At 32.3% G+C, this 21145-nt stretch overlaps 1 protein-coding gene across 1 annotated transcript; it reads right to left on the reverse strand.

The window, feature by feature from the left end:
* Positions 1–246: 246 nt before the first annotated feature.
* On the reverse strand, positions 247–19526 carry LOC111716568 (uncharacterized). Its single transcript, XM_023492053.1, has 15 exons — positions 18636–19526; positions 18533–18585; positions 18334–18386; positions 13297–13363; positions 7746–8030; positions 6887–7266; positions 4966–5110; positions 4504–4598; positions 3894–4161; positions 3339–3797; positions 3016–3107; positions 2665–2775; positions 1722–1834; positions 1268–1385; positions 247–450 (listed from the first exon to the last, which is right to left on the reverse strand). The coding sequence occupies exons 1-15, from the start codon at positions 19478–19480 to the stop codon at positions 442–444; spliced, it is 3093 nt and encodes a 1030-aa protein (XP_023347821.1). The 5' UTR covers positions 19481–19526; the 3' UTR covers positions 247–441.
* Positions 19527–21145: the final 1619 nt, after the last annotated feature.

The following is a 21145-nucleotide window of genomic DNA, read 5'->3' on the forward strand; positions in this document are numbered from 1 at the left end:
ACATACTACATCGTAGACTTTCTCACCAAATTATCGCGTACTCCTACCATACTCAGGGGCAAAAATAGGATTTTTTATTGGGGGGGGGGGGGGGGCAAAGCCAGGGGCTGAATAATTCTGAAAATTAGTGATGTTAAGTTAAGCTTAAAAATCCTATATTTACCCCTGAGGAAGGCAGAAGGATGCTGTGAACGCCCCTGCATACTGCCCACTGCCTATAAAATGAATTAAAGGTAAATGTAACAAAGTGTATTTTGAACTTTAAAATAAAAAATCTGTTTTCACAATAACTTTCATAATTTTACAACAGCCAACAGGTTAACTGCGTATTTAATAATAGTGAACTGTGTGTTCAGTAAATAGATGAGCTACAGTTAAACTGCGTGTTTACAAAAATATCACAATAACACAATATAATTTTCTTAACATAATGTCATAATTTTAGTTCTGGGAGATGAATTTTTACTTATAATTAAGAAATATGTTTCCTAAGCTGGTAGCTCTTGTATTGTGGATATCGAGATCAATTCAATAGTCTCAGTGTAAATGTATCCTGAAGGGATAAGTAATATCAAAATATAAAGCATTGAACCTAAAATCAAACCTTCCACCGCGGATATCAAGATCAAACAATTGGGATTTTTAGTATCTGACACAAAAGATCACAGCTCTGATGAATTGTGTGTAAAACTGAGCTGGAACTTTTGAATGGTGAACATCGGGATTAATGCTTAATTTCCTCTTTTTCTTAATCTCCAGATTAAATAATGCTTGTACCCCCCTTGTTATTAATCTCCAGATTAATCAACCGATCTGGATTAAGGATATCACATTCTAAAGTTCCCAGCTCTGTGAACATATTTTTTTTAGACTCGCCAGTTTTAGAGGGGCATGGCTGAGGTTACAGTACACTATTGCTATTGCCAGTGATTTCCTGGGCACTTAATATCCCGCTATGTGAATTAGATATCCTTGATCAGAAAAAGGTTTGATAGTTTTAATTCGGACATGCCTATAAATAAAAGGTCACCTGTAATTACGTCATTGCTCAAAAAATTAAAATTTCAAAGTTTTAGGAAAAGATATAAAATTGATCAAGAAAAGATTGGAAACCATTGATATCTTGAAATTTAAATGTGTTCACCTTAATTAATAAACACCACCAATGAAATAAAGAAATTTGCCATAAATGTTAAAGAACTTTTACTCTAAATGAATTATAGTTTGAAAAAAAATAAAAATCAAAGTAAAAAACTTCCATCCCATGAATGTCCATTCCAGTGTCGGCTTCGTCGGTTTCATCGGTTTCGGTTTCAGTTGTGGTTTCCTTTTTTCTCTTCCTTGCCTCCGCTTTCTGAAGTCTGTCCTTCACATGACTCTTTGACCTAAAAAACTTAAAATTAGTTTCAGAACAAATGTGCAATTTGCACTATTGTCTGATTGAACAAACGTACATTTACACTAAAGTCAGCAGAATTAAGAGATTAAATAATGAATGTTCATTCGTAAATTATTAAACTCAAAATAATCATTGATAAAAATTTGAACTTTAATTCCAAAAATGAGGTATATTTGAACTTTATTTTAATATGATTAAATATTTAGTTAAATATCTATCTATCTATCTATCTATCTATCTATCTATCTATCTATCTATCTATCTATCTATCTATCTATCTATCTATCTATCTATCTATCTATCTATTAACTAATAAAAATACCTGTGGAACACTTCCGACCAACCCCTCCTGACCGCACTCCTTCCGGCCTCGTTATTTCCTTCGTACACTCGAAGCATAGCAGCTACAAGCTGCGGGCAGGATTCTTTAAAGGTCTTGTAAGAAAAAACGAATCAATGTTAAATTTTGATTGTAAGATAAAGAATCAGAGAGCACAAGGTCAGGTAAGAAAGTATAAGAAAGTATAAAAAGTATAAGTAAACGTATATGCTAAGATAAGAAAGGAAAAGGTTGGATATGAAAGTATAAGAAGAGATAAGAAAGAATAAAGTCGGATAGAAAGGATATGGAGGAATACAAAACGATAAGGTCTGATAAGTAAAAATAAGAAAATACATAAAAATTTAAGGATAAGAAAGGACATGTTAAAATAAACAAGGATAAGAAGGAATAAGGAAGGATAAGGCCGGATGGGAAAGGAAAAGGTTGGATAAGAAAGAATAAGGTCAGATAAGAAAGGAAAAGGTCGGATAAGAAAGTATAAGAGGAGAAAAAAAAGAATAAAGTCGGATAAGAAAGGATATGAAGGAATTAGAAAGGATAAGAAAGAATAAGAAGGAATAAGAAAAGATAATGTCGGATAAGAAAGTTAAAGAAAAATTAAGAAAATACATAAAAATATAAAGATAAGAAAGGGTAAGAAGGAATAAAAATGGAGAAAGTCGGATAAGAAACGAAAAGGTCGGTAAAGACAGAATTAGGTCAGATAAGAAAGGAAAAGGTTGGTTAAAAAAGTATAAGAAGAGATAAGAAAGAATAAAGTTGCATAAGCAAGGATATGAAGGAATTATAAAGGATAAGAAAATACATAGAAGTATATGAAAGGATTAAGTCGCAGAAGAAAGGATATAGTAAGATAAGAAAAGCCAAGAAAGAATAAGGTCGGGAAAGAAAGGAAGAATATAAATTTAAAAAATATATTTACCACGGCAGAGAAGGATACGTAGGGATCATAATTTCCCAAGAAGAGGAGAAACGAATACCCCTTGCTGAATCTAGCCATCAACGTCTCAATCTGAGCTGCCCCAGACCTTGTCTGCAAAATAAAATAATATTTAAATAATAAAAAGGGTTAATTTCTCTATTAAACTCAATTTTGTTAAGACCCTTTATTTAAAAAGTTATTTGCTCGATTGTACATAAAAATAACAAGCAAATATGTGCTGCAAGAGACGAGGAAAGAATTTGACTGAATACATCAAACAGAATGCCATTAGATGATGAGCCAACATTATCTTCAAGTTTTACATTTAAAACAAAATCAATTGTTACTTACCGCACAGAATTGTTCCAATTCAAGAACATCATCTCTGGTCTTAATCATTTCGGCATTCAGTAACTTGCTCCTAGGGTCGTCTGAGTTGTTATCTAAAAAGTACATGATTGAACAAAATTAAGAATATTTATTTAAAATGTTCTATTCCTTCCCCCCTCCTAACTTCACCTTCTTTTCCTTTCTCCCTCTCTGGAGAAATTAGTTTCTTTGTTAAGAGTGGGAGGGGGGGGGGGGAAGAGAAATTTGTTTCTTTTTAAAGAGTGGGGGGGGGGAAACTGAGTTTGATAAAATAAACACCCCTGCTTTAATTAAATCAGTATTACCTTCGGCTTCATCATTTTCCTTCCTCTCCTCTCCTCTTCTTACATCTTCAATCTTATTAGAAAGCTCCTCAAACTTGCTTTCCACTAGACCTGTAAGTTCTTGAAACTTGATTTCAATGAATTCCAACCATGAAAATCCAGGCGCTTGAGGAGGAGTAGAAGAAGTGGAAGAAAATCCTGCAGTATATCTGATTGCAGTCTGATCTGGAGTAGGATTTTTAGTCTGAAAATCTCCGAGTGAAGTATAATCTGGAATCTTACTGGCTCCGAACGCAGTCTGACCAGTCTGAACAGCTCGGAAGGCAGTTGGTGGAGTGAAAGAAGTGGCAGAAAATCCTGCAGTATATCTGATTGCAGTCTGATCTGGAGTAGGATTTTTAGTCTGAACATCTCCAAGCGCAGTATAATCTGGAATCTTACTGGCTCCGAACGCAGTCTGACCAGTCTGAACAGCTCCGAAGGCAGTTGGTGGAGTAGAAGAAGTGGCAGAAAATCCTGCAGTATATCTAATTGCAGTCTGATCTGGAGTAGGATTTGAAGTCTGAACAGCTCCGATCGCAGTATGATCTGGAATCTTGCCGGCTCCAAACTCAGTCTGATCAGTCTGAACAGCTCCGAAGGCAGCAGGTGGAGTCTGAACAGCTCTGAAAGCAGTAGGATCTGGAGTATGGCCAGCACTATACAAATATGGATCTGGAGTTGGAGTATGGCCAGCACTGAACGAATATGGATCTCCAGGAGTCAGTCCGGAACTGTACATCACATCTTTAGGATTTGAAAATGTACCAAAAGATCCAGAACCATTGTATTCAGCATAGGATACCTAATTAAAAAAACGCAAATTATTTAACATCCAACACTGCACTGGTTGAATTTCTCAACATGTAGTAAACTAAGGTACAGTGAAAACAGTTAAAATAATATAATCAGTTTCCTCTTTAAACACTTTTAACACTTTTAACTTTTTAACACAAATTGTGCATTTCTTGCTTCAGAAGTAATGGAGAAATTATCAGAATTAAACACTTGAACACATTACTGTTTCAAGGTTACCAGTGTAAATCTTCTATTTTTAAATGAAGGGGCACTTGAAATTTTGCTTGCAGACCCTTAAGACAAGAACAGAGAATTGTGCATCTAAATTTAAATATTTTAAAATTCTTACCTGATCTTTCTTTGGATTTTTATCCTTCTCCACATCTTTCTTCTGTCCACCATATCTGTTCATGGTCTCCAACATAACTTGTCTTTCGAACTCTCCTAGATTATTAAACGATTAAATGAAGACAGATTTGCTGGGAAATTTTTTAACTGTTACTCTAATAAATTAACATTTTTTTGAAAATCATTTTTTTCGGGTTTGTTTTCGCTAAATTGGAACATTTATAAGGAAATCATTGAAGTTTTGGGTGAAGTATGAAAATGTATAAAAAAATTGCCTTTTGATCGCCAATTTCATTTCCTCCCCCCCCCCTTAGTTCATCAAAAATCAGTTCCTCACACCCCTTGATATTAATAAGGAGGCTGTTTTTTGAACAATTAATTTCAAAAAATTATATAGAATCTTGCTGAAAGTTATGAATGAACGACTAGTGTCAACTGAATGAATACCAAATTTAAAATTTACCTCCTTCATCTAAGTATGGTGCCCGGGGTGGTTGGGGGAAATTCAGTCTATATTCCTCTTCCTCAGTCAAACAATAGCTGTCGAATCTTGCAGGCTTCGAGACAGGTCGGACAGGTCGTTTTACCGTCTTTACCGGCTCTGTCATCTGAAACATGAATACTGAATATTAACATATATGCCAGAGAGTTTAGAGGAGAGATTTAAAGATTTATCACATAGTTGACAATTTATTAATTTACATAAAAGAGAGTTTAGAGGAGAGATTTAAAGATTTATCTAGTTGAGAATTTAAATTTAATTTACATAAAATATTAAAATATTGAACAAAAATGGTATCAATAACATTTAATTTGCCCTTAAACGAGCATAACATAGAATACGACATAATTGTAACTGGTTTAAAAGTAGTAACATTGAAAAAGCTAATTGAAAAAGATTTTAATGGACATATAGTATCAATCACATGTTAAAATATTTAACAATATTGGTATAAGGAAATAGGACCAGCTACATTTCGTAAAGCAAACAAATACAAAATATATAAATAATATAATTAAAGAAGATTTTAATTTACATTTCGTGTGTTAAAATATTGAACAGGTTTAAGGAAAGAGAATCATCTACATTGTGTGAAGCAAAGGTATACATGTTACAATGTTTTGATAATCTATTTTTAAGCATTGCTTACTCAACCTATTTTTATTTAACCCTACAATTCTGAAATTGTTTTTTTCAAATTGCATGATAGAGAGAAGGAGTGAGTTGCAATAGCTATTATATACATCCTTAGCTTGTAAATAAACCTTACATTGAACAATGTCATCATCTCCATTGTCAATAATTTCAATTAAATTCCTTTCAATTACAAAAGTTTAATTATAACCCGTATTGGACTGAAACAGAAGAAGGAGACATTTATGGTTTCGTAATATCTTTTAGCAAACTCTGTAAGGGGATAAGTTCGTGATTTGATAAATCTGCAGAACTTTGCATTAAAGGATTCAAAACAAAAGGCTCCATTGGCTATTAGTGTACCATGTCTGACGGCATCCTCTGCATAGTGCAAAATTCCATGAAAATTATAAGTTAAAATTGAAGCCCCATACATATATTCACTCTGAATTAGAAAAGACTGAAGAAGTTTGTGAGCGTATTCTGAATATCTATCAATGTAGGTTTGATTTTCAAGAAGAGAAATTCCCTGATGAAGGCACATAAAACTGTTAAATTGATCTGGTGGAATGTCTTGGAGTACAAAGGGTGCAGCATATAATAGGAAGATTCTAAAATCATCTCCTTTAAAGTTCTTATAATCAGTTATGTATTCGGGTTTATGGTCAAAGCACTTATTTACAACATATTTATTGAAGATATCGATTTTTGAGTTAATATTTTGCAGTAACGCTTCAGGAAACGTAGGGAATACATTATTACCAATAACCCAGATACTTATAATCGTTTTAACAACACCAATAAATGCCCCATGCATTACATCTACATTTACGTCTTTAACTAAATCTATATTACGTAAAATAGTCAGAGGGGTGACCGAGGAAGATCTTTTTGGTTATTGGCAGCATTTCTTCTAAATTCTTCATTTGTTCTTAATTTGGGCATTCTGAGGGGGTTTACAGGTGTTTTAAAAAGTGTTGTATGGCTAATTGGGCACCAATCTCCTAGCTCAACTTTGCGTTAAAACACTTAGTAATTTTAACATAAGCTTTTGCAGGAAGATCGCAACATATTAATTTTGGATAGAACGTTGTTCCCTCTAATCCTGTATCAAATAAACTTTGTAAAGCTTGCATGGATTCTTTCATAAATTCTAGGCTTATAGGTTTTCCTTTGCCGTAGCAAATTGCTAGAGGAAAAACAATGTTTCCTCTTAATCCTTTGATTTTTGCAAGGATACTCCAGAAACCATGATTTTCTTAAAAGGGGATACACCATCAATGTTTAAACTTAGCCAAAGCATTTCTGGAACTGGACCAATCTTTTTCCGGTATTCGGCAAATAACTTTTTTAGTATGCTTATAGGTTCAAGAAAGATATACTGCTGACAGGAAACCTGCTGAACAAGAATATTTTCTGAAATTTTATAAATAGTTCTGCTATCCATCGGAAGATCAAATGCAAAACTGTCACGAAAATTACCAAAATGTTTTCTTATAATTTTCAGAAGACTACTTATCGCAATGCGTGATATGTTGTACTGAATCCCCCCGATTTTTAAGTCGAGGAGGATTCCTTTAAGAGTTCCCACTTGGATAAGTTGGTTTACTTCCACTGGTTCATCAGGATCTGAACAATTTACAATCAATTCTATAATGATAATTTCAAGTGAAAGAGAAGTAGTTCAACTTACTCTACATAGTATAACTACTTCTTGCTATTCACTAGATATCCTATTTTTTTTAAGTTAATATGGGGAGCAGGGGAGGATGTCGGTGGCCTTTTAAAAATGTTTTACTTTTTACTTTTTCTGTATCATTAATGTTTCTATAAAATGTGCTTATTTTTCAAAAAAATATGTTCAGTTCATTTTGGAATAGATTTCTATGAAAAATGGAGGATTTAACAAAAATTTTAGCACTCAAATTAAAACCAGCTCAAAATTCATGTTTTTTATAAAATAAAATTATTCTAGATTTATATTAGATTCTTTCATATATCTTTTCAAAAGTAAGAGGACCTTTTTACAATTTAACAATTTTACAATTTTACTGAGCCGGCCAAGGGTTCGAGGGGGGGTTGTCATTGAAAAAATCTAGATGAGTTACCTTGAGGACCGATCGGATCATCCTCTACTATTGGTGATCCCAGGTTGAACACCGCTCCCGGAGAACCAGGTGGCAGATCTGCCGGAGGACTGGATGGCAACACATCTGCCATAGAACTAGATGGTAACAAATCTGCCGTAGAACTAGATGGTAACACATCTGCCGTAGAACTAGATGGTAACACATCTGCCATAGAACTAGATGGTAACACATCTGCCGCTGTAGAACTATATGGTAACACATCTGCCGCAGAAACAGGTGCTAACATCTGTGGCGGATTAGGATCTAAATAAAAAACATGCATTCAAATTCAGAACTAGCTTACTTTAGAGGCCACCTACTAAAAATCATTAACTCTATAGTTAACTAGCTCAGGAGTTCTCTATAAAAAGACAACCCTTCCAATTCAGTATTTAAGGTTCTACCGAGTTCCCTAATAAAAATTTGAGGCAAATCGGTCAAGGAGTTTCTGATTTGGACAAACAAACAGTTTACCACTTTATAATATACTAGCTGAAGTGCCGACGTTGCCCGTCGAAAAAAAATTTTAGAAGAAAAAAATCGATTTTTGAAGAGAAAATGTAGAATTTTATTTGCCTATGTTGCCCCCAGGGCGCCTATGGGTTCCCTTAAATATGTCCAGCAAATTCCCTTATTCCCTAATAAAAATTTAGTTTATAATATGCTAGCTGAAGTGATCGGCGTTGCTCATCAAAAAAATTAAAATTTTTAGGGGAAAAAATCTATTTTACAAGAAAACAAATAGAATTTTATTTATGTTGCCCCCAGGGTACCCATGGGTTCCCTCAAAAATTTTGTCTGGACATTTTGGGCCAGACATATCTCAATACATATATATACAAATATGACCAAGAAAATTTGTTAAAATACACATGACACAATTAACACGAATATCACTTAAGATTTTTAAAGTCTCTAAATATGTTTCTCCTTGAGAGAATGGACAACTACTGGACTACTAGAAGCCGGGTCGGTACGTGAAATAACGGTTAATATATCTGATATCGTTACTTGCGTCTTCTATGTCGTATTTATTACTACAGCGGAATTTTAACCTTACGACATCGATGTCTGAAATCGTTAATTTAGTCTACTCTGTCGGATTTATACTACAGCGGTGTATTTATCGTATATACGACAGATGTACTATGGCGGGGGAAAATTTTGTATATACTACAGCGGTTCAGAATTTCTGAAGTCGTATATACGACAGATGTACTATGGCGGGGAAAAATTTTGTATATACTACAGCGGTTCAGAATTTCCGAAGTCGTATATATGACAATTATACTATGGCGGGGAAAATTTTGTTTCTACTACAGAGGTTCAGAATTCCCCGCCATCGAAACTGCGACAGTTGCACTATGGCGGGACATATAGTATATACTATAGCGGTACAGTGTACCCCCTGCCATAGCATTTACGACGGCGGAAAACCAACGCTGGCGAAGATTTAATGTTAGCTGGGTTCAGATTCAAATGAATGAAATTTTTGCTAAAAAAGTATTAAAAAGTTGTCTTTTACGATCAATGTTTCCTTTTTTTCATCCAGATAAAGAAAACATTCCCTGTTAATTAGAATAATGTATCCTCTGCCTTTGAATGAAGTTGAGGTTATGTTCTTAGGCACATTAATTTCAAACATGTCTACTCCAAGATCTGGTGGATTTTGATGAGAATCAGATAAGTCAATTTTGTCTGGAACTGACCCTTGCAAGGGATGAGTTGAGGTAAGCTTAGGCACAACATTTAATTTCATTTTGAAGGCAATTATATTCTCTTCACTTTTTTTATTGTTTTTGAAAAAAGAATCAAAGCACTGGTTCCATCTTTGAGCTTTGGCAAGACATTTTGAACTAAATAAGGCCACTTAAGTATACTTAATTTTAATGTTATTAATTATAATATATTGAAATGGACTGCAATAAAAAGAACTGTTAAGTTCTTTGTCAGATTGAATTTCATTCTCAAATGATGAATTAAGTCAATTATTCAATAATATCCCATTTTTGCTTATTATGTAAACACTTATGTTAACTTTCCTGGCTTTATGCTTTCTTCATAGTTGAAAACAGTCTGCAAAAAACCTCATTTAAAGGAAGAAATCTTCTTGATCCTACAACATGTACATTGTGCGTATTAGATTATATAAGAACATAATTTTACTGAAGCCAACTTGCAAGGGTACCGAGTGTCAGCTTTGAAATTACGATCAAAGTCATAAAAGGGTAAAGCGTTTCAAAGATTATTTCCCCTTTTTCTTTTTATTTTTCCCCTAAGCTTCACCCCTTCCCAACCAAAATTTTTTAAAATATATAATCATATTAATAAAAATATGTTAATAAACAGAGGTGTATATTTTTAGTATACCATCCCCCCCCCCCACCCTGGTCCGCGGGGGGGGGGATGGAATGTTTTGTAAAGATCTGGTGGGAAAAAATACAAAATTGGACGTTAAATATAAGTTTCTTTCATCCTTTTTGCATAAAATTTTAACAATTTCCCCCAATTTAAAAAAAATACAAAAAATACACCCCTTCTAAAAATCTGAAATGAGATAAATATTATTTAGAATGGTGAGTTTTACGAATGATGGAAGTATGGGACTTTTTGAACATGAACTTGAAAATGACCTTAAAATGATGGAAACATATAATTAATAAGAACAATTACTTTGCTGTTGATTCTGTTTTATCGCAAATGGCACATATCAGCGTGATATCTGGATTATCTGGATTCATTTTAATCTGAAAATATTACAACATGAAAGATGTGATTCATTAAATAATGAAAAGGTTAATACATTAGTCTGTCTCGTCTGTCACTCAGTGGGTTATATTCTTTTTGGAAGGGGGAGTCTCCTTTTCCTCATCCTTCTCCTTGTCCTCATCCTTCTCCTTTTCTTAATCCTTCTCCTTTTCTTCATCCTTCTCCTTTTCTTCATCCTTCTCCTTTTCTTCATCCTTCTCCTTTTCCTCATCCTTCTCCTTTCCCTCATCTTTTTCCTTTTCCTCATCCTTCTCTTTTCCCTCATCTTTCTCATCCTTCTCATACTTCTCATCTGTAGATTGCTTGGTCAGAGTTCCAACTGAAACTTTAAGAAATTTTGAAAAATTCACAAAGGGTGAAAAAATTATTGAATTTCCTGTCCATCCACAAAGAAATACGCAAAAAAATACACATTTTGCCTTTACCAAATTAAATTTTTTTTTTGAATTTTGATTGGGTAACTCAGTAGAACCATGGGAATGTTCTTAGGTTGGCTTTTAAGTATTAAGTTGACTAGAGAAACTTTAGTTTCGAGGCAAAGATTGTTTTCCAAGCTATAAATATCTATATTAATGATTTTTAAGGCATAACTGAGTTCCCCAGCTATCTATATGTGTAAAATAGTAATATCTGTTTGTTTGTTTGTTTGTTAACGGGAATGTTCTCAATTTAGTTTAAAAATACTAAGTTGAGTAGGTAGACTTTTCCAGACAGAACTGGGTTCCATGGCTAGTTTATATATCTATAAAAAGTAATAGTCTCGAGTGTTTGTTTGTTGATCATTACTCAGGAACCCTTTACCAATTAAGCTCATATTTTGATTTGGGAACTCGGTAGAACCACGGGAATGTCCATAGTTTTAAGTTGAGTGGGTGGATTTGTTTAGCCAAAACTCAAGACAAAGCTCAGTTTAAAAGCTATCTATATATATAAAGTTGTAATCTCTGTTTGTAATTGTTTAAATGTTTGATCATAATTCAGAAACCCCTGCACCGATTTGCATAAAATTTGAAATTAGAAAATGATAAACTTAATATCATATTGGGTTTGAAACCAAGCTTTGTCAGATAACTATACAGTATACTAGTTTTGAAACGAAAAATCAAAATTTTAGGCAAATCGGCCAATGTGTTATTTATTTATGATCATGCTAACATAATTGTTAAAAAAAAATCAAAATTGTTACTATGCACAAGAAACTGATAGTAAATTAATTCTTACCTATATACTTTCCCTTTCGACCCCCCCTCCTTTTCACATCTGCTGCAATGTAGATGAACCAGTGGCCAAATTTAAAGAATTTGAGTGGCAGTTTAAATTTAAGCCGCGGTTCAAATATGGTTGGTTTAACTTAAAATTGTATCAAATGTTTCAAGATTTAAGCCGGCGCTTTATTTAAACCGGGTTTTGGCGGATTTAAACCGCAGCTCAAATTCTATAAATTCCATCTCTGGATCTAATAATTTTATTGATAACAAATCATTAAATAGAAAAAAGAATGGAAGGGGAAATAGAATAGTTGTGAAAGTAGAGAAGGACGCCCAGTAAAAATCAGGAGCACATGCTTTGTCCCGCCCCTCTCACTCAATTGTTAATAAAAAGAAACTGTAGTTAAAAAACTGGTGGTTTTCATGTTGCAATTTACATTTTTTTGTCCACATTAAGTGACTTGTGCATTTCACAAAAGAAATACAAGTAAACATTCACAGGTAAACACTTTTAAGCAAAAAAATCGAGTATATCTTTCACATTTGGGATAAACATAAATGTGTAAAGGGTACCTTTGTGATTACTAAATTGATGTCTTTGCAAAGAGGATTACTTGAAAATTACGCTAATAAGCCGTTAAAGTTAGTACAGTAATATTTTCAACGGACCTCTTATTCAAATGGAGTGTTCAAGAAAAATAAAAGGGGGTACAGGCTTAAAGCGAAAAATAAGTGCTTTTGATGGCTACTTATCTTACTTCTATCTGTTGCGTCTACAAGGTGAAAATTTGTTAAAAAAGAAATTCAGAGTTGCAACATTCGATTAGGATCTTTAAAAAAAATAATTTATTCCAAACAAATCATTCAGATATTACCCCTTTAATTTTTCGCAACCACTCCCTTTAAAGAAAAGACCTGATTCGCAACGGTAACCTTCAAACTTTTATTTGATCAAGAAACAATATATCCTCATTTTGAAAGCTCAAAAGAAGCTTAATACTAATAATTTTATCATCATCATCATGATTACTTAAATATCATGTAGCTAATAAAACCCTGAGGAGGGGGGGGAGTAAAATTATACACCAATGTCTGAAATTCCTCCCCCCCCCCACAAAAGAAACCGGAGGAAACCAAGGTATAAGTTAATAATAATGGCATATTCAAAAGAAAATTAACTCGCCTAGCTACAACAGAATAGGACACAAAGTCCTATATAAGGTTGATATTTGATTAAAATCATAAATATCATGGGGTGTTGTCAAAATACCCTTGGTCATGAAAATTTACTTGTACATAATTGTACTCATTTTTAAATGAATTATTTTTTAATTAATAAAAAACCTTTAAAATAAAATATGCTGAATATATGTTATCTAAGAACTTCAGAACTAACTAAGAAGAGATTTATTTATGCTCTGTTAATCAACAAAGCAGGGGAAGCAGGGGTGCATATTTTCCTAACAAATCCCCCCCCCCCCCCGAAAGAAAATATTTTTTTGCAAGGAAGGATAGAGTTGGAACAATGGTGTATTTAGGGGGAAGGGGCTAACCTTGTTTGACATCCCAGGATGATCCGGATATATCCCTAACAACCTTGAGAATGTCGATCGGCTCCACCTGACCAGATGAATTAGAGAATTAACATGTTCATATATAATCAAAATGGAAGATGTTTATTAGAATATTTGTTATGTAATGTTAGTTTTCCAGAAAATTAAAATCGATTCATCCCTAGTTATATATATTATATATATGTATATAATAGTTATATACATATAACATAATCACACAGGATATTAACATTAAGATGTATGAAAATTCATAGTAAGTTACAAGCCCATCTATGATACTAAGATAGGCTCATGGTGTTGAGTTTTACATCAGCATGAACAAAATAATTATATATATATATATAAAATGTAAAAAAATAAAGCTTGGGAACCCAGCTCTGCCCAGGTTACTAATAGTTACTCCTGCCGTTTACGGAAACTTGAACAAATTTACCGGGAAACATATTTTTGCTATAACAGTCGACTCACTCAACTTAGAATTTCAAACCCAATTTAAGAAAAGTCCCGTGTGTCTACCAAGTTCCCCAATCAAAATTTGAGGCAAATCGGTCTAGGGTTTCCTGAGTTATGATCAAACAAGAAAAACAGAGAAACAAACAAAAAAGAGATTATAACTTTATATGTATGTGCTAGTTATCAAATTACTGATCTTGTGTATTGTGAGACATACCTTCCTCCCATTGTTCTCCTTGTGAAAATTTAGACCATTAATTGTCAGGATCATTGTGCATGTATTATCGAAAATCTGAAACACATATGGTAAATATTTTTTAAATCTTGATGAGGCTTGCATCTTATGTGCCGATATATTGTTTTATACACCCCCCGTCTCAATTTGTTAAGGACATTATTTCATTAGTTGTGTCTGTCCTCGTGAACTATTTTCACTACCTTTTTTCAGAGATTGATTAATTTAAAAGTTGGGGGTGTAAATGGTAGAAATATTGCTAAACTCTCAAACAAACTTTCTTCCAAATATCTCAAAATTTGATAGATTGAGATATATTGATGTTAACCTTTCATTTTTATAAATATTCGAATATATAAACACTCGCAAGGCAAGCAAGAGGACTCGCAAGGCAAGCAAGAGGGCTTTCAAGATTGAATTCTTGGTCAGTTTCACATTTTGAGTTTTTTGTCTTCTCTGTTTAACATTTCAGGGCAAACATAGTAAATAATAATTCTCATGATAGACATTAGACATACATAATTTTAAATTGAATGATAAATTATAAATTAAAACATAGTTAATGGGGTTAATGTTTTTTGATGAGTTAAAGGTTTTAGTTGTTAACATTTTTTTTGTGCATCTATATCCTATAAAAACCAATAGAAGTTAATATATATTGTCCTTTACTATGTCTTTATTTTATTGAATAATTTCAATAGCCACCATTTCCATTCTTGAATAGGGACAATAATTCTATTGAATATTTGAAAACTTTTAAATTAACTTAATTTAAATAATTGGAGCACCTTTTCAGTAGACTTAACCCCATTTACTATGTATTAATTATCAATTTAGCATTCAATTTAAAGTTATGTATGTACATGCACAATTTTTGTTCAAAAATTTTGACTGGAAACCCTAATAACAAGAAAGAGCAAATTGTAAACGAGCAAAAGATAATAGAGCAAATGGTCAAACAGCTGATTTTACAGTGCATTAAGAATAATACCAACTAATATCTAGTTGGATGTTTTTTCCTCTAAAATTTTTAAATTCATTGCAAGTCTTTTTTTTATCAAAAAAATAAACAGTAAAACTAAAAAAGTATAATTTTAAGATATTTTAAGAGGTTTAAAAAATAAGAAGTAAATACTTACAACAAAAACATCATTATTCCAAATATTAAGGACAGTCAAAAATATATAATACTTCTGTATATAAAATTACAGAGTCTAAGAATGGAACTCTATAAGCATAAGAATTTCTGGTGTAATAATACAATGTTTGAAAAGAAAGACAGGGAAGGAATTAATCGATTGCTATTGAATATAATCTTTCTTTATAAAATTATGGAAAAGGGTTATTTTCTTTATAGGGGGGGCGGGCGGTAAAAAGACTTTGAATGAGGATAGGGGGCTGTTCTAATTTGTCATTTAAAGTTGATATTAACCAGCAATTACAATCCCAGTAAGATCATTTCCAAGACAAGAGGAACTGCAGGATGGAGTTTAGTTGAGACTAGTGAGGTTTTCAGGTTTGTTATTGGAACATTCAGAGTTTTTATACTTTTGAGAGGATCTTTCAGGCAGTTCCCACTTCGATCAGTCCCTTGAATGAAAGGAATTATATGAGTAAAAACTAAGGTAAGGTAAGGCAAAGAGAGAATTTTGTACTTAAAGCTGTACTAATGTATAATGATTGTTTATCAATAAATGCATCTGAAACTGGACTTGAATCAAAACATGAAATTGAGCCCAGTATTTTAATAAAAGGAATAAAAGGACACACAAACAGACAGTCAAGGGCAATCTATTTAAATAGAATGTGTTAAAAAGAATTGAGCTCCCCCACCTCTCTAACTGCCTTCTTTGCATGGCCCCCCACCATATTTAAATAGAAACCATATTTTGACATTGGCCCAATTAGATTGTTTGTAAACAGACTGCTGAACCAGTTATTAGCCACTGAAACCGAATTCATTGTGTATTCCAGATTTCATTTTTCTTATGGGCTTGGTTAAAACTGGATTGCAGGCATCTTGGCCACAAGGATCTAAAGTATGCCTAGCTGGCTATATATAAGCAAATATGCGACACAAATTATGTTGTTTCACAATCACATTTGACATTTCCAAAATATGGTCCTAGTACAATGCACAGTTTACATTGGGTTTTAGAGCCATATTTTTTTGTTTAGACAACAATTCCTATGAACATTATTAAAATTCTTAACCCTCTACTGGCCTTTTCTGTAATCAGTCTGGGCAGTCTAAATTGGAATCCTCACAATTCTGACTGAAAGCCTTTTTTGATGCCATAATATTTCTTGATAATTTTCCTAAAAGCTGTTGAAAAGTATGTATATTAACAATAACATGGCTTAAACATTCTTTTTTGTTATTCTCTGCTTGGCTTAATTTGCACACTGAATTTTACCAAATAATGAGTTTTAAAAATTGTAATTGTTAACAGGTTTTTGATGGAAAGAGAATGACATTTTGGGCATCTATGGAGCCTGTAAAGGTTTAAGCTCCTTTTGAATATTGTCTATTTATCCAAAAAATGTCAATAACATATGTGTTAGACTCTTTAAATTTGTCTTCTTTTTAAATATGAATATAAAAGAACATTACATTAAAATCAAGCGATCCAATTATTTAAGTAAAGCCAACTCTAAGCTTTGTAATTTTATAAAAGAACTATTGTCCTCATTTCTAAAAAAAATATGGTTATGTTTGAAAGGATCCATTAAAGGGAGAGACAGTCTAGACATTGTAGTTGAGCTGAAAGTGCAGTATTGTCGAGAAATGGTTTAGGATTTAATTGATACCAATGAGACGTTTTAACAGTGTACAATTTTTAAATAAGAGCGTAAAGTTGTTTGTATTATTTCACCAGCTTTTTCAGTCAGCATAAGAAACTTTTTTTTTACAATTCTCAACCCTATCTCTGCTGGGGTACTTGAAAACAAGGATATGCTGTGGGGGGGGTGTCAATCCTCTAAATCCCATGTTTTATGTCCAAATATGACAAATGATACATCATTAGAAAGCTTTTGTGCTCTACTTTTAGAATCTGCAAAAAAATTTGCAAATTTGCAAAAATTGCATTTTTTATCGCAAAATCCAGTTATATAATAAAAATGTTTGCAAAAAAAAATTTGTCCAAAAATGAAAAATTATACATTTTTGAAAAGCCCTTGACCATGCCATTTCAAAACCCCCCCAGCAGGAATAGGGTTAAATAGCATGGACAAAACATGTAAAAAAAACTATTTGATACACTTATTTGCTATTTAGGAATTAAAGAAAAACCTCCAACAATTGCATAAACCTGCGAGATTTTACTATGAATTTTAATAACTTATTTTCAAGGATAAAAGTTCATTTTTTTTCTCAACCTGTTTGTACATGCAACTAGTTTGAAAATAGTATTTAATACATGTTTTGTCAACATTATTTAAAAAATTGTAAAAAAACATTTCTTCTGCTGACTGAAAAAATAGGTAAAATTTTACAAAAAACTTTATGCTCGTGGTTAAAACTTGTACACCGTGAAAATGTCTCATTGGTATGAAATGAATCCTAATTACAATTAACCTTACAATCAACCTTACAATACATTGTTGCTAAAATTCTTATCTAAGATGCTGATCTCTCTAGTATGCTGAGTCCATTAGCGCCTAATCCAATCAGGTTTCAGCCATGTGTTTGGTGTCTATTCTAAACCAATAGAAATTGCATGGCAGTAACGTCTATCTTTCTATCAAGCGTATTATCCATTTAGAGATAAGTCCTTCTATTGGCGCTATAGCAGTAAATGGAAATATTTACTTACTATGGTGTGATGGTCCCTGCTGCAAGAGGCTCTGCATGTTTGTTTCTTTGATAATGTTATTTTTAATATTTATTTTGATTGAAATATAAAGACAAACATACATACAGTAAAGATTATTTATATTTTACATAAAACAACCATAATATGTATTGTATTAAAAATTTGTTATAAAGAATTTTAAGTAAAGAATTAGAATTGAACAATTTTCTAAAATGCTTTTTACAGATTTCATGTGAATTAGGGAATATTCTATTTAGATTATTATTATTAGATTTTATTCTCAGTAAACAGATAACATTAATTACAACATTTAGAATTTAAAAGTTTCAAAAGTAACTTTTTTGTGAGTGTAAGTGAGAAGTATGCAATTAACAACTAATTCTTGGTCTTGGTTAAATTTCCAGAAACAATATCTAAATAACTAGGATTATCTGATTGTGAAAACTGTACTAATATAATTAAATATCCAAGAATAGTGCTGAAAGCAGCAAGCATTGAAGACTTGCTGACATAGAAGAATCCCAAGGCAGAGATTTCAGTTTCTTCACAAACCATCGACCATCCTAAAATAAAAGGTCTTGTATATCGTCTTAAGATTAATGGTAAATAACAAAAGAATTTAGAAGACATCACACAATCTTTTTCACACACAAATTGAATTCATAGGTAAGAATATTTGTTGTAAAGAAAAGGTTTAAAATAATCTTACTCCATCGTAGTTCCTCCTTGATGTCTGCATCTGTAGTTAGATCAACAGCATCTCTAGAAAAATTGCAGTTTAGTGAAATTCTGTAGAAAATATATCTACATACCGTAAAACTTGTCCAGCAGATTGAAGTGCTTTATAAGCCTCTTGACAACAAGCAGATATATTCCAAATCTTGATTATAAAAGAGATCAACAATATCAAAAAAGGTAAGTTTGGATCTTGAATAACTCCATACATCCAAGAAACTAAGTTTATAACTGTATATATATACCACAGCATTGAAATTGGTCCTAAACCAATTTTCAGTTGAGTATATTTGATTAGAAGTTGCTTCATTACAAACCCCTTTCTTTCAATTCTTAAATTCTGAATCTGCTTGCAATAGTTTACAAATGTTGTAACATGAGTGTTGTACAAAATCATTGCAATTACAGTTAGCAGACCTTGTATCCAACAAGAAATAAAAAAAAATACTGTCTGTGTAACATTATTTTCTTCCAGTCCCAACATAACAACTGCTGATATTAAACCAATTGTAAAGGAGATGATTTCCATTTTTCGGGATGTAAGTGTTTCACATTTTCTCAGATCACTGCATTTAGCCACTAAGTATCCCATGCAGATAGGGGTAGCCAAGAGCAGTATGATGTTCAGGAAGTAGAACATTTGATAAAAGACAATCCCAACAATTTCATTGAAATTTGATGTATTTCTAAGATATGCCATGATGCCTGGAGCTTCAGTGGCAAGGATGATAATATTCAGACTTGAAGGGGTAAATGACCACAAGAGAAAGCAGAAGAAATATCGCCAGGATAGAAATCTAAATTCATATTCTCCAGTACAGTTTCTTCCAGCGGGGACAATCAGTATCTTAGTTATAAACCATATAAATGTTGCGAAGAAAGAATCTTTATCTTGAGAAGCAGGTCCAACTTGAACCTTCATTATCAGATCTGTTTTTATGTTAAAGGCATAAGTATGTATGATATATCCTTTGCTGTTGCAACTGACTACCACTACTGTCAAGTCTTTCGAAAAAGCTTTTTTTTATAATAAACTGAATAATATGTTGGGCAACTATGTCTTTACTTTAATGAATAATTTCAATAGCCACCATTTCCATTCTTGAATAGGGACAAAAGTTCTATTGAATCTTTAAAAACTTTTGAATTAGCTTAATTTAAATAATTAGAGAACCTTTTCAGTAAAATACAAGGACAAAATATATTTACTTCTATTGGTTTTTATAGAATGTAGTTACACATATTATGGTTGTTTTATGTAAAATATAGATAATCTTGACTGTGTTTTATATTTCTATGAAATTAAATATTAAAAATAACATTATGAAAGAAACATGCAGAGCCTCTTGTTAATTGTGATTAAGATTCATTTCATACCAATGAGACATTTTCAATTTTTAACCATGAGCTTAAAGTTGTTTGTAAAATTTTACCTATTGTTTCAGTCAGCAGAAGAACCGGTTTTATACAATTTTTTAATGATGTGAACAAAACATGCATTGAATACTATTTTACAAACTAGTTGCATGTACACAAACAGGTTGAGAAAACTAATGAACTTATATCATTGAAACTAAGTTGTTAAAATTCATTATAAAATCTTGCAGGCTTATGCAATTGTTTGAGGTTTTCTGTATTTTATTTGTGAAGACAATAGTTTGAAGAAATCTGTGAATAAAATTATAGCACAGCAAAGGTAATGATGATAATTAAATAATTGATTCTAGGGTTCTATTATGGTTTCTATCAATATTTTTTTAAAAGAAATATATTCCTAAATAGCAATATTATTTTTACATGTTTTGTCCATGTTATTTAAGAATTGTAAAAAAAGTTTCTTATGCTGACTGAAAACTGGTGAAATAATACAAACGACTTTACACTCTTATATAAAATTGCACACTGTCAAAATGTCTCGTTGATATTAATTAAATCCTAAACCATTTCTCGACAATACTGCACTTTCAGCTCAACTACCATGTCTAGACAGTCTCTCCCTTTAATGGATCCTTTCAAACGTAACCATATTTTTTTAGAAATGAGGACAATAGTTCTTTTAAACATTTTAAAGCTTAGAGTTGGCTTAACTTAAATAATTTTTTTAACATAATGTTTTTTTATTTAGCTAGAAATTTATATTTGAAAAGAAGACATAGTTAAATAGTGTAACTGTAATAAGTACTCAGTCCGAGTTATCCAGTTCTTTGGCTCCTATACTCAGTCCGAGTTATCCAGTTCTTATGCTCCTGTACTCAGTCCGAGTTATCCAGTTCTTGTGCTCCTGTACTCAGTCTGAGTTATCCAGTTCTTGTACTTAAGATATTTAAACTGGTGGGTTTTTCTTTTTTTTATGTATGGAGACAGCAGGTGTGACTATTTTTATTTATGTCACATTGTTATAATTAAAATATTTTAATCTACACCTTGGTTTGCTCTTTATTAATACGATATTTTTTTGTTAAGGTTGGTTGTGTGTGGTTGTGGGACGGCAGGTTGGATTGATAGCAGGTTGATCAGGACAAAGCTTCTCATAATGATTCGGTAAATCCACTGGACTCCATGAATACAAACCCTGATCTTGATTTAG

Source organism: Eurytemora carolleeae, unplaced genomic scaffold (assembly GCF_000591075.1).
Source record: "Eurytemora carolleeae unplaced genomic scaffold, Eaff_2.0 scaffold1073, whole genome shotgun sequence".
In the NCBI taxonomy this organism is placed as follows: Eukaryota; Metazoa; Arthropoda; class Copepoda; order Calanoida; family Temoridae; genus Eurytemora; species Eurytemora carolleeae.

What these genes read in the sequence shown, in the direction of transcription:
- LOC111716568 (XM_023492053.1), bottom strand. Translation starts at nt 19,480, where the DNA reads ATGAAGGTTCAAGTTGGACCTGCTTCTCAAGATAAAGATTCTTTCTTC. An exon ending in ACCATACTTAGATGAAGGAG is followed by an intron (nt 4,599 to 4,965) that starts GTAAATTTTAAA and finishes TTAATAATCTAG; the next exon opens with GAGAGTTCGAAAGACAAGTT. An exon ending in AAAATCCAAAGAAAGATCAG is followed by an intron (nt 4,162 to 4,503) that starts GTAAGAATTTTA and finishes TTTTTTAATTAG; the next exon opens with GTATCCTATGCTGAATACAA.